A 13,431-nucleotide genomic window follows, 5' to 3' on the forward strand; every position below is an offset into this window, starting at 1 on the left:
ATCAATGCCAAAAGTTCCAATTAGAACGGACCACCTCAGTTTTCCACAGCAGGAAAATTCTTGCCGAACTAACAGGAGGTTTTGAAAAGTGGGCGCAGCTGGGACAATTTCGTAGCAACTTTGGGTGGATAGAAAAACTTGTTTCCGTGGCTGCGAAGCTTGTCCGCCTTCATCACGGCAGCAACTCCAAACAACGGGGTAAAGTGTAGCCGGCCGCAGCAGGCCAAGCAAGCTCTGAGGGTTTGTGTAGAGTACGGTGCTTCGTTTGCAGTCAGAAAGTGGAATAGGGCTTCTCTCCCCTCCACGAGACCCTCCCGACTATTGCTTCTTAGAATGGGAAGTACGGAGGAAGAGGCTCCGGGGAACGCACGACTCCAGGCCCTGGAGACCTGGGATGGGGTGCGGCAGCCAATCCCAGGCCCCGGGATCCGGATGGGCTGAGGCCCTAACATACCTTCCAGCGGGAAGCCGCTGCGTGGGTAATTCTGCCCCGGGCCGGGCCGCATCATCCTGGGCACAGCGCCGGCCAGCGTGGTCATCCTGGGGGCAGCTTCTCACGCAAATTATATCCAGGTGAAGGCGAGACGGAAGAGCGAGCGCAATGCGGCCGGTGACCCTCGGGGACTCTCCAGATCGCAGAGAGCTCCTCCCCAAAAAGAAGGCAGGAGAGACAGAAAGAGAGAGAGGGAGAGAGAGGCGGGGCGCAGGGGGAGGGGGGCTGCTAGCTCTCAGTCCACCCGCTCCAGAGGAGTCCTTAGAATGAAGGATCCTAAGCCCAAGGCGGACAAGTTTGGTGCGAGTTTGGCAGATAGGCCCCTCAGCTGGGGCCACTGGCAAGGGTGCTCAAGGAGTCACGAAGATCGGGGGCGGGAGGGTGGTGACGAGGCGGGAGCACGGCCCGAGTCTCCTCCCGTCGTGACACCGAGTGCTGGGATCCGGACTAGGGAGCATTTATTAGTTCTTTCACCCAAAGCTTGGTCAGAAGCCCTGAGCTGCGATTGGCCAACGAGGAGACCGTCCCGGGTGGCGAAGACACGCGCTGATTGGGCGACAGAGGCTACTTTCTCTTCCCATCCCTGACAGTGCCCAGGCCTCCACCGACCCGGAGGGGGACCAGCTCTGTGCCCCTTCCCCGAGAGAGAAGGGTAGACAGGTTGAAACTGGAAGAGGCAGCCTGGGTGATGAGAGCGGCTGAGGATGGAGAAGGGCTCGCTGTGTCTGTCACTTTGATCTCTTTGGTTTTCCATTCCCGTCTGCCCCAGTCTTTCTGTGTCTCTTCCCTGTCTGTCTGTCTGTCCCTTATTCTCTCCGTGTGTCTCTGCTTTTCACCTGCGGCTTTCTCTTCAGGGTTACTAACACGAGTTGGGGGGGGGTAACTCGTAAAAAGGCATAAGGAGTTCCGGATGTATTTAGTTTTCTTTTCTCTGGTATTCCCTGGGCCTGGGTTCGCTATGGGAGCCTCCCAGTGCGGCTCCTCTCGGGAAGATTCCAGGATGTACCCAGAAGGTCTTTACGTTTTCCTTGGTCTGGGAGCGAAGGATAGGTGGGGTAGCCTTCGACATAGACAGATTTGGCTAGGACCCCGGCCTAGAAGCTGCAAGATAGGGGGGGGGGGGGATTCAGCTCCTTTTCTTGTTTTAAAAGTCCTTCTGGGAAGCCAGGACTCTAAATCTCACATATGGATCAATCCCCGATGCACACGCATCTATACGTTGAAGTTTTGCCCGGTTGCAGCGTTTGTTCTCAGGAATTTATTATGGCATTCAGACTAAACTGCTGGAAAAATAAAAGGAGCTAAGTCTTGGCTGGGGGCTGAAGTGTCCCCAGCAGGATATGACGCCAGGAGTGTTGTAAAGACTGTCTGTCCTTAGAGAAGGTACCATTGTGCATAGCCTTTTATTTATAACTTGGTAAGTGCCAGCGAACTCGCCTCCTTTACACCCCCGAGTGCCAGCCCGGCTCTCTGCACTGCTCTTTATTCCTTCGAGTCTATTCAGGGACTGTCAGTCTGGGGCCGAGAGGTATTCAGAGCCTTAATCAATCAAAAGGATGAGAATCGGGCAGGTTTTTTCCCTTTGAAATAAAGGAAACAATGACTTCTGGGCTTCAAGTTCCCCTTTTTTCCTTTTATGATATTTGAATTTTCCTGCCCCTGAATCCTCCACTCCTCTCTCTAGGTCCCTCTACCCCCGTCTCTTTGACAGTTTTGACGTGAACTCAAGCCCCCAATCCTACTTGCCCACCCCCTAATTAAGGCAAACTCAAGAGGCAAGATTGGTGGTGGTGGCAGCTGAGGGAGGTGATGGGGGGGTGGTGCGGGTAGCTGTTCAAAGTTCCATGAGCTGGCCCTTTAAGAGTTCATTCCCAGTGGGAAAAGCTGGGTAGCTCTGTGCTCCCCAGAAGTCAAAAGACTTCCTTGACCCTGGGAGCAGGCGAGACTGGCCTCTGGGGACTCCAGAAAACGTCTGGACACCCCACCCCCCACCCCCCACACTTGGGGGAGGAGTTCACAGTAGAAAGCCCAGGAGCTGTTTGTCCCCAGCCCCGCTTAACCAAGTTTTATATTAAATGATTCAGTTTGTCAAGGGCCAACACTTTCTCACTTCCTTTTCCGGGACTGGCGTCCTTCAAAGTCTGGGTACTCATTTTGCAGCACACAGCATAGCAACTGAGGAGCTGACTTTCCCAAGTTTAGTTTTCTTTTGTTTGTTTTTGTTTTTTTCCTTTTGCCTCCTCATAGCTGAACAGAGCCAGTTTGGTACTTTGTAAGGTCAGCTTTAATAGGTGGGGGGAAGAGGTACCCAAGGTGAACTTCAAGAGGATGAATTCAGGCCGCACACCCAGTGAAAAGGGATCCTCAGTTTAGAGCCCTCTGGGGCGAGTCTCCTCTGTTTTTTTAGTTCAAGGCTTCAGTGGTGTGAGCCCAGTTCTCCAGAGGGCTGATCTTGCTGGAGAGCCAGCAATGGCGACTCCTTTATAACAGGGTGGCTGCAGATTCCTTTCTGGGTTCAGAAAGTCCTCTGGGACACTTCCAGCTGAACAAGCTCATGGGTGCCAGTTCAACAGTATATTCACAGACTACTTACCACCTGCTAGGAAAAATGTATTCTCAGAGGCAGAATGGACTGGGTAAGGGTAGAGGTGCTGACTGAGTACTTTTCCTCCCCTGCCCAGCACTCTCGGGTCCACATGCCACCAAAGGATAAAGGCCAACCCATCTCCACCCAGAAGGCCCCAGGGATCGTGAGAGCCCTGAGTGGACACAGCCATTTCTAAAGCTTCATGGTGAAGGCCAAGGTAGTGATATTGGCTGAGGCTGTCCTAACAGTGGCACCCACCCTGTCAAACCCAAGCAGGGAAACCAAATTTGGAAGAAGCCTACAACAGTTTGGTTTGGGTTCCCTCTTCCTCTTCCCCAAATGCATCTGGAAGCGGAAACCACCCTATCTCAATAGCCTGCATCGGAGTCTCCACCTAGCTCGGAGCCACTGGGCTACCAAGTACACCACGAAGCTGCTAATTAGACTAATGAGTGACAGCAGAGGATCTAGGAGGGAGAAGCCAGGTTTGGACGCCAGCACATGTCGAACCTCACATGTGTCCAGGGAAGTGCTTTCAAGAATCCTGTGAATAATCCTGGCATCTGCCCCTGGTGTCACCTGTGAAAAGAAATTCAAGTCTTGAGAACAAAGAAAAAAAAAGTATAATTTACCCCCTGCAACAAGTTGGGACTGAAAAGGGAGCACTGTGGTTGACTCCTGTACCCCCCCCCACACACACAATTCTGCTTAGTTCCCAAGTGGGTGTGGATCTGAGGATCTACATCGCAAAGGCCTGGGGTGGCTTCTGCCCAGGCATGACAACACTTTTCTTTATGCATCCTCCTCACTTGGGGTAGGGTGGGGAGGGGAGTGGAACAAGCAGAAGCTTCTCTGGACCCCCCCCCAGAGGTTTCCTCGCTTCCAGGAAGAAGCAAGTCTTACCCCAGAATTATAATCTATGTAAAATAATGTTAAGAGAGAGGCGAGTAAAGTGATGATGAAGGCTTCCAGGGCTCTTCCTGCTGGGTCTGGTTGGAGACGAGAACCGACCCACGGGGGTTGTGGGGGAGACTAGAGGTTGCTTGACTGCGCCACTGGGCGGCAGGATACAGTGGGACAATTGCCGAGGAACCCTCAATTCTACAAAAAGGAGTAAAGTAAAACTCTAGATTCCAGGCCATGCGCTTCCTGAGCTTCCTGACCAACAGTGTTAGCTACTGGTGAATGTGTGGGTTAAACCCGCAAAGCAGCGCAGCCACCACGGCAGTCATTTTGCGTCCCAATTCCACAGTCACTTGTCAAAAGCGTTGGCGCCGCTCTTCTCTCCATCAAAAAACCAGGCTGGGTGAGCTCGGATTTAGGAACAAGATGAGGATCTGGGCGCCGCCACATTGAAATGTCTGGGTGAGCCACAGCGGGGTTTGTCCCTGTCATGCCCTTGTAGCAGAGGGGTCCTTAGGGAACTGTGAGCGGGTTAGCAATAAAGAACATATGGTTTGTGGGAAAGAAAGAGTAAAGGAAAAGGAAAAAGGAAAGAAAAAGAGAGGAAGAGAAATTTAAAAACAAAAAACAAAATTGAAAACCAACAGAACAGGCAGAAACTGCATCTGTCTAGTCTAGAAGTTCATTTGCAAGATTTATCTTTATGTAAACATGGATGGTGATCTGCCACAGCCGGGGGGAGTCTTGCAAAATAATGATAATGGTGGTGATGATGATGAAGATGATAATAATAATAATTCCTCTCTGCATGCATTGATGGGAGTAAACTGTGGAGGGGGACTTGATCTCTGTAAGATCCAATTCCGTGACTGCCTTTGCGTGTAGATCTGGCTCTGGTGTGTCTGTGGTTAGGGGGTAAGGAGAAAGGGCTTTCCTTAGCCTGAGGACTGACTAGTACTGACTGACTGACTGGTACCCGGAGCAGCTCACGCTGCCTTTGTGCACAGGCAGGCGGAGAGCTGGAGTCCGGGGGAGAGTAGTTTGGAGGAGTAAGTCGGAGAAGCAAGATCAACAAACATTCTAAGGACTGCTGACCTGAACAAAAAGGTAGGCAAATGACCCTCCCAGGAATTCCTGTTCCAGGGAGACTGGACAGAAATAAACGGACTGTGAATCCTGCTCTAGAAGCTGACTGGGCAGTGGAGTAGGAAATCATTGGTGATGTGGCGGGCGAGGTAACAGGCCTATGGCTGGAATGAGTGCAGACCTGTTTCTGAGTCATCCCGGTACTGGCGTCAGGCCGTGGGCTGACACACAGCTTCTCTGGATCTGATCCCTTCGACTCCCAGGAGATTTTTGTGCTGGATGATTTCAATCGGAGAGATGAGAGTCAATTGATTAATAGGAGCAAGAAGGGAGAAAAGTCGAAAACCAATGTCCAAGTGCAGGGTGTCCACGCCGCCGAGCTAGTCACAAGGGAGTCATGGCAGCGGGAGGCAACCCCTGCGTGCCCAGGTCCCGCAACCCTGGGGCTTTAAAGGCAAGACTGGAGCGGAGAAGCAGGAACCAAATGAGCCTAGGAATCTCAACAGGTGGCGGAGGCAGGGTTTCCATTCTCCAAGCAGGATTCGATCTGGCCAAAGCCCTGCGGGGAGTAGGCCTTGAGCTCGGAGGGGACAACCGGAAGCTGCCACGTGCACCTGCCTGGAAGAGGCTCACAGCCCGAGAGTGCGTTTGGCGCACCAACTAGGCAAATTAGAACTAGGCAGGATCCTAAGACTTTCTAATAGTGAAGAGGGTAGATAGAAGAGGAAATGGGGAGAGGGAGAATGAGGTGGGGCATACCGAGAAAGAAGGGAAAAAGAGTGGAAGAAAGGAAAGAAGGAGAGAGGGAAAGACAAAAGAAAAACCCACACTGACTGAGAAAAGCAAACCAGAATCACACTGCCTTGGCGGAATCGCTAGACATGACTTAAACGTTAAGTTCCTTCCTAGTCTCTAAACCACTTCGCCATCTCTAACTTTTCCTCCACACCCTCACCCTCACCCCCACCAGAAGAAAATGCTCATTCCCTTCAAAATTTCAATTTCTTTTTCTTTAGGCGAGAGTGGGAGCAGAATTATTTTGAATCCCGAGCTTGGGAACAGGAAAATCACGAGCATAACTCTCAACAGATAAAACTGACCATCTCGCTCAATGCAACGAAGAAACAGCCAGAGAAACGCCGGAATTTGGCGCGTGAAACTGCAGTGCAAGCGCCGGCGGCAAGGCCTTCTCAAAGTCATCTTGCAGATAACTGTCCTGGGTCAGCGTGGTGGCAACTCACTAAAGTCACTGTGGAAGGCGAGAGAGAGAGAGAGAGAGAGAGAGAGAGAGAGAGAGAGAGAGAGAGAGAGAGAGAGAGAGAGAGAGAGCTTCATAGGAGGGGTATTCCAATTCCCAACATAGAGCCAAGAGTCAAGACAAGTAGCCCCAAGAGGAATGCGCGTCAGAGAGCCTTTCTTCTTTCTTCTTTTCTTTTCCAAACGAAATCCAATACTATCTGGCTGCAAAAATATATATCACCGGCTCTGAGTCTGAAAGATTAACATTCGGATACGTAGGAAATGTAATCTGCATGGCTAATTGATTCTCAGCGTATCAGTTTAAAGGATAAAGATCGATATCTGCATATGATGGATATTGTATTAATAGGGACATAAATAAAGGCTGAAGAGTCGTTACCGAAACCTTTGAAGCTGCTTCCTGGCTCTGCCGCCCTTCTAGGGGCCACTCTGTCACCCCCACTTTCGGCAGAGCTGGAAGTACTGGCTTATTCCACTACGGAGGGAGTGAAGTCAACATAAGAGAGGATTTTTAAGCAGCTGGACTATAGGGAAAGGAGATCGCTTTTTCTTCAGGGCTGGCGGAGATGGATTGTAATACGGGAGGAGGGGGGTGAACTTGTCACACCCGGATACCTAGAAACTCAGACACGCTAACACGCAGGGGGTGGAGTTCCAGGTAAAACTTATCGTTAGGAAAAGGGAGCCAGCGAGTGTCCACTTCGGCCTCGGCTCCCAGAACACCTACCAAAGACCTAGGAAAAGCCAGGAGTGGGTGATTCTGGATGGGGGAATAGGAATCCAGCCCATGCCCTCCGGGAGGGTCTGAGGCGGCTCAAAAGGCTAGTGTCCCTTACAGGGAGTTGGCGAGTGCCCTCCCAGGCAGGCCACCTCTTCTGAAGAAAGAGAGATTCATCTAGAGCACAGAGCCTGGAGGGGATTTAGAGGTGAACCCCGGGAACTGACCCTCCTAGACAGCAGGGACGAGAAAATGAAGGTGGAGTACCCGGATCCCTACAAGAACCCCTCCACCCACTGATTGCCAATTAGCCTTGAGTGCTACTGGCCTCCTCCACCGCCGAGCTCGAGCTCGCACTGCCCAGAGAACATTCCCAATGCAAATAAATCACCCTCGGTGAGCCCCCCTTCTCCATTAATTAAGAGAGACATTCCGACAAAACGAGTGCAATCTTTATTAATTACTCAGCCCTCAGAGCGCGGCTCGCATCAATCACGCCCAAAGCGAAAGTACCGCGCATGCCAGATTTTTTCCCAGAGCACATTTGGAAGACTCGAAATGTCACCAGGGCTTTCATCTTTCTTGGCTGTCCCCGCAGCGGCGGTCATCTCCAGCGACCCAGCAGCGCAAAGGCCTTTCCTACAAACCCACGTCCTCTTTGCCCCTGGTTCCTGCCACCTGGCCCTAGCTAAGGGAAAGCCTCCTCCTAAGAACATCCCTTATTTGGGTATAGCTTGTTTGCAAGCACAACTAGTTCAGTAACGTTCCTGGCCCATACCCACCAACGACTCCCGGTTGTCTTCCGACTTCTGGTGTGCAAAGAAGAGCCTGGTACAAGTCCGATTCTTCCAAGGCCCAAACCCTGGCAGAGCTGCGATCCTGGGAAATTAGGATCAGCTCTAGGTCCTCCTGGTAGGAAGAGGAAGTAAAGGCCTAGTCCAGTCTGCCTCCCCAGGACATCTATGAAATCCTCTCTAAATAGTGAGGTGGTGAGATTTTTGGATGTCCAAGCATCCATTGCCTTCTGGTCCACTAAGCACACAGTGCCTGGGCCAGGTGCATGCACTGAGACAGGGTCACTCCAGCTCTCAGAAAGGCCTCAGCTTCCAAGCAGGCTGGGAGGGGGGGGGGTTGGGGGATAATTCCCTATGACACTCTGTCTTTGGGAAGGCAGAGACTTTAGGTGCTTATGGAAGGGTGCTCTGGCAAGGAGTAGTCGGTGTGACTACTCCTCCTAACCTGCTGGAGTTGGCCTTTTGGCCTCTCCTTGCTCATCCATCCAACAACACCCTAACAAGTCAGGTCCTCCTGGTACCTTGAGTCTAGACTGTAGAGTCTGAAATTCTCCCATTTCTGTAAGAATTAAAAAGTGTGTGGGGGTGTCAGGGCTGAAACCCACAATAATGACCTCCAAGGCCCCAATGGATGGTGTATGACCTGAAAATCCCTCTTCCTGTACCCTGAGGGACACTTCATCTGTTCCTAGTTGACTGCCCTGGCTTAGCAACCCAAGTATAAACACTAAATGAAGCTCAGCCTTGGAAGCACAGCCCTCAGTGTATCCCTGTCCTAAAGGATTGTGTAGCAGGCCTTAAGCTATTCCTCCTTTAGCCTCATGTTCCCTTTGGAGTGTCTCCTGGAAGTAGAAAAGGCTAGGTGTCTTTAGAGGAGCTGTGCCACCCTAGCCCACAGACTTGGGTATCTGTGTCTTGTGAATAAATATACGCTGTGGCCTCCTTTGAGCAACTACTGGCTGGAAAAGCTGGGGAGGGGAGACTTGGGCAGGATGGGGGGGTCAGTGACTAGAGCTAGCACTACTCCCCCAATTTGATCATGCCAGGAGCCCCTTCCTCTTCCCTGCCACTTCATTGGCCAAATGACACTTGGGATGCTATCTATCCCTTCCTTTACTTCCTTACAAAATTCTTCAGGAGGATTTTGTTCATTTGTTCACAGATCACTTCCAGAACCACAGGCAGACACAAAATTTGGGTACCTTCGTCTCCCATCATGGCCACCACTGACTGTAATTGGGGTTTTTATTTGACAGAAAATAAAAGACAGTGTTCAGGTCCTCATTCCCGTGGACCTGTTGTCCTCATCCACTAAACTGCAGAAAAAAATCTCTCCAGAAAATAAGAAGAGGTGGGCATTTTAAAGAGCTAGCTATCATCCCCTGGCTTGTGGATTTTTGAGGCAAACAGAAAAGATAACGGAGAGGTGTAGAAGGAAGAACCCTGCACATAGGACTCTGCACGCTATTAACAGAAAGGTCAAGGTATCAGAGCATCTTTTAAAGGGCTTTGGAGTTTGGAATCAAGGAGGAAGAGGCAGAGGTGACAACTCTGGGAGCTTGAAAAGAGGCTCCCAAATCCTCAGGACTGCAACAGTTCACCTAGGGGACCACTCTCATCTGTCTCCAAAAACTGATACAGTAAAATGTCCAGTGTCTTGGCTCTATATCCACAGGAAGAACAGAAAACTGTGGAATATCTCCAGAGTTGGATATGTTCTCAGAGGGACCAGTAGTCCTGTCACAATAGACACATGAATGTCACCCTTTGTAATGGAAAGGGCCATCTCCGTGACACTGAACAAGATCATCCTAGGGAGCAGAGCATGTAGATCCAGACGTCAGACGAGCAGAGCAAACTGTGCAGTTTCATTAGGGACCCAAAAAGACAGGAGCCAGACCCAAGAGTTCTCAGAATCAGAACAGAGCAGGCTGAGAAGGGGAAAGCAAGTGACCCCCTCAAGTCTAAAATAATAATACAACTGGAAAGAAGATTATTTCAAACTGAGGTGGGGCAGGAGGGGCTGGAAGGATCACACTCAGCAGGGTAAAATGACTGACTACTCCCTATTCCTGGCTGGAAAAACATACCAGTGTCGGAGTTTCCCTCCTACACACACACACACACACACACACACACACACACACACACACTTGCATGCCCAAGGAATATATAGCTGGGGACAGCAAGAACTCTTAGATGAAAAGACCTAGAAGGAAAACATGACAGCCACATTGCTGTGCCCTCAGATCCTCGCCTAGCATTGACTTTAGTAATTCAATTTGTTTCACTCTCAAGATAGAGAAAGGAAAAAATCCTTTTTTTTTTTTCTTTTTTCTTTTTTCTTTTTTTTTTTTTTTTTAAAGTAAAAGGATAGGTAGAGGTTGGGTGCTGCTTTCTCAAATCATGAAATACAAGGCTCCTAGGAAAAATGAGTACATACGAATAGCATGCAAAGAACAAGCCTGTAATTCCAGCACTAAGGAGGCCAAAACAGTAGGATCAGGAGCTCAGTGTTAACCTAGGCTTCATATTGAGCTCGAGGCTAGCCTGGGCTACATGGAACCCTATCTCAACAAAAGTCGTTGAAGTCCCAATAAACAAAATAACAAAATGGACATTATGGAAGAGTAAGAGTGGGGACTCCAGAAGAAAGTGTCACCATTCCAATACCACAACCTGATAAGCCACCTCATCTGCATTCTTCTGTCATCCAGTCTCAGCCTCAGACTTATTCTATAAGACTCAAAGGACATATTTAAAGTCCTAGCATTGATAGCCTAAGAGCTCCCTGGTCCTGAAGTTCCCTGGTACAGCTACCCAATTTCCCTACTCAAACAAACAAATTACCCATCTCAGCAGAACCGAGGGAATCCATATGTACCAACAATGTTCCTTAATTATAAGGCTAATACATTTAGTGGTTGCATAGTTTATGCTGGCAGTATTCTCAATTCACTTACAACTCAAAAACAACCAGTTAACTGGTGCTAAAGAGCACAGAGATGTTAATAAGCCTGCCCAAAGACACACAGCTCGGAAGTTCAGGTACTATGTTAAATTCAGATCAGTTAGTTGCTAGTCTCTGGCCACCAGAAGTCCCCAATTTTCAACCAAATCAAATCCATAAGAGCAAAAATCGGGAAGCTACCTAAAATTTTTACTTTCCTTGTTTGCCTTGTTCTTGATGTAAATAATTTTCAACACATTTACTTGTTTGTTTGCTTGCTTCTTTGGAGATAGGGACTCACTCAGTAGACCAAGCTGTCCTAGAACTCACCAACCTCTTGCCTCAATCTCTCTGCTCCCAAACGAAGGGCATCACCCTCAGCCAAAGATTGACTTTGATACTTCTAGAAAGCACGAAGCTAACTCATCTCTATAGAAAAGAATTCAGAAATGTAACCAACCTCGGTGACCTTTTAAAACACATGTTCTGGCGTAAAGCCACTACAAACTTTTTGATTATTTTACACAAGCATTTCTACTTCTCTGGGGACCCCGTTTTAGCTAAGATGGAGCTGAGAATTCTAGCGAGACGCGAAGAAGGCACAAGACTATTTGCAGAAGACTTCAAAGGCTTCGCGTCTTCTGGTCTCCCTGCAACAAAGAGCACTGGGTTTGGAAGGCGACGCGGTTGGGGCTTCTGGAGGTCACCATTGGCGCTGAGCACCTGCTGCCTTCCTACTAACTGCCACCTCCCCACCTGTTTCTGTACCACTGCCCAGCAAGGTGGCACGCAGGGACTGAGGTGCAGAGAGTGCAGCGGTTCCAGGCACCAGTACGACCCTTTGGTGGTAGGGGGTGGGGTGGAGGAAATCCTAAGGTTCCCATTCGTATCCCCCACTGCGCTCCCAGGTGTCAGACACCTCCCTCGGACAACTCTACCTGGTGAACTGGTAGGCCAGCCTGACTTTGAACCAGCCGCCATCCTTTTGCCAGTGCTTTTCGAGTGCTAGAACTACCAGTGTGTGCCAGAATCCTTCTTTCTGGTCAATTGTCAGGCTGCAGACACAAAACTGAAGCTGGCACTCACCAAGGGCTGATAGGTGGCAGCGATTCAACAACCCTAGATCCCTTCCAAGCAGGAGAACCAACCCAAAGAAAGAGACTCCCTGCGCAACCGCACTCCTGCTTTGGGTACCTCTGCTAGTTCTGATAGATGTGAACTTTCTGGCGAGATGTAGGAGTGACTGATAGGAACCTAGGGGTGTTTAAAAAAAAAAAAAAAACCCATCTATTCATTCTTTAAAATAATAGTCTCCAGACCCTGAAGACGGGAACCCCCTGGGGCTGAAACCCACGTTTATACAACGGTCTGGGTGTGTGGCTATGGGAGAGCTCTTGCTTAGCCGTGGAAAGGTCGGGGCTACCACCCAGACCCAGTCTTAACTAAATAGGGATCTGGGTGACTGAGTGGATAAGTCGCGGAGACAGGGCTCAGGGTGTGGCTTAATTGGTAAATTGCTTGCTTGGCAGGTAGAAAAGCCTGGGTTAGATCCTCAGCACCGAATAAAAGCTGGTATGGTGGCTGTGACATGACCTGTAGACCAGCATAAAAGCAGTAGTACAAGCCTTCGCCCCTTCCCTTCCCCTTTTATCTCTTGCAGAAAAGATGGGGCATTAAGACCGCTGGCTCATGTCTCCCATCTCCGGACTGTACCTTTGAGCCTTGGAGTTTCTGGATCTCAAGTGCTGTCCCTGGGCCGGCGATAGGGGCTTTGCAAATCCCAGGCTGCGCAGTTATCAGGTCAGGGATTCTGTCCTGCTTAGACGGTCGACAAAGAGGGCCCCGGCCAGCCCCAGGACGTTGTCCCTGTTGACTCTAAGGCAGCCACCACCCTCCCAGCCATCTTCATTGTTAAGGCTGCCCCCAGGTCTTCCAACTGTAGCAAACGATGCCTGTGGATCGAGGAGCCAGCCTGCCCAAGCTCTCCCTAGTCTATAGGCCCAGCGGGATTCACTGCAGGTGACTGCACTTGCAGGCTTGCCTTGCTAGCAGGACTGAAGGTTGGTCTGTGTCAGGGCGAATCTATATACACCTGGTTCCAAGACCATGGAATTGATGTGCATGAGGAACTTGATAAAGGAACTTGACAGGTATTCTGGTGATTATTTCAAGATCAGCCAGCTAGCTCTGTCACCAAAACTGGAGCCAAATTCCGCACTTGTCCCCAGCACCAGAGGAATTAGATGTAGCCCTTGTGTGTCGCTGGCCTCAACAACAAAAATGTCATTGGAGTCTGCTGACTTAACCGCAAGACTTTCCTGGTTATTCAGAAATTGTCCCAAATCTTTCCTTGTTTATAGACAAGGTCTCACTACATTGCTGGGGCTTGTCGACAACTGTACGTGAGAGTCCAGACGCCGCGACGGGTGGGAAAAGCTCGCAGAAAAAGTGCCTAGGAATCACAGCACACCGACACACACACACACACACACACACACACACACACACACACACACAGAGAGAGAGAGAGAGAGAGAGAGAGAGAGAGAGGGGGGGTGGGGGAGGAAGAGAGAGAGCTAACGCAAGAGTTCAGCTATTAAAATAGTCCCCCTCTAGTTCCAAAATATAACCACTTCCTAA

The 13,431-nt window shown here is 50.0% G+C and overlaps 1 protein-coding gene across 2 annotated transcripts in view; it reads right to left on the minus strand.

The window, feature by feature from the left end:
* The window catches only part of Pax3 (paired box 3), a 91,897-nt gene extending 90,990 nt beyond the window's left edge, over positions 1-907 (minus strand). For both annotated transcript variants that reach the window (XM_051190535.1, XM_051190534.1), the window contains exon 1: positions 455-907. In XM_051190535.1, the coding sequence (XP_051046492.1) occupies positions 455-539 (85 nt within the window). In that variant the 5' untranslated portion in view covers positions 540-907. The remainder of the gene's footprint in view (positions 1-454) is intronic.
* Positions 908-13,431: the final 12,524 nt, after the last annotated feature.

Source organism: Phodopus roborovskii, unplaced genomic scaffold, assembly GCF_943737965.1.
Source record: "Phodopus roborovskii unplaced genomic scaffold, PHOROB, whole genome shotgun sequence".
Classification (NCBI taxonomy): Eukaryota; Metazoa; Chordata; class Mammalia; order Rodentia; family Cricetidae; genus Phodopus; species Phodopus roborovskii.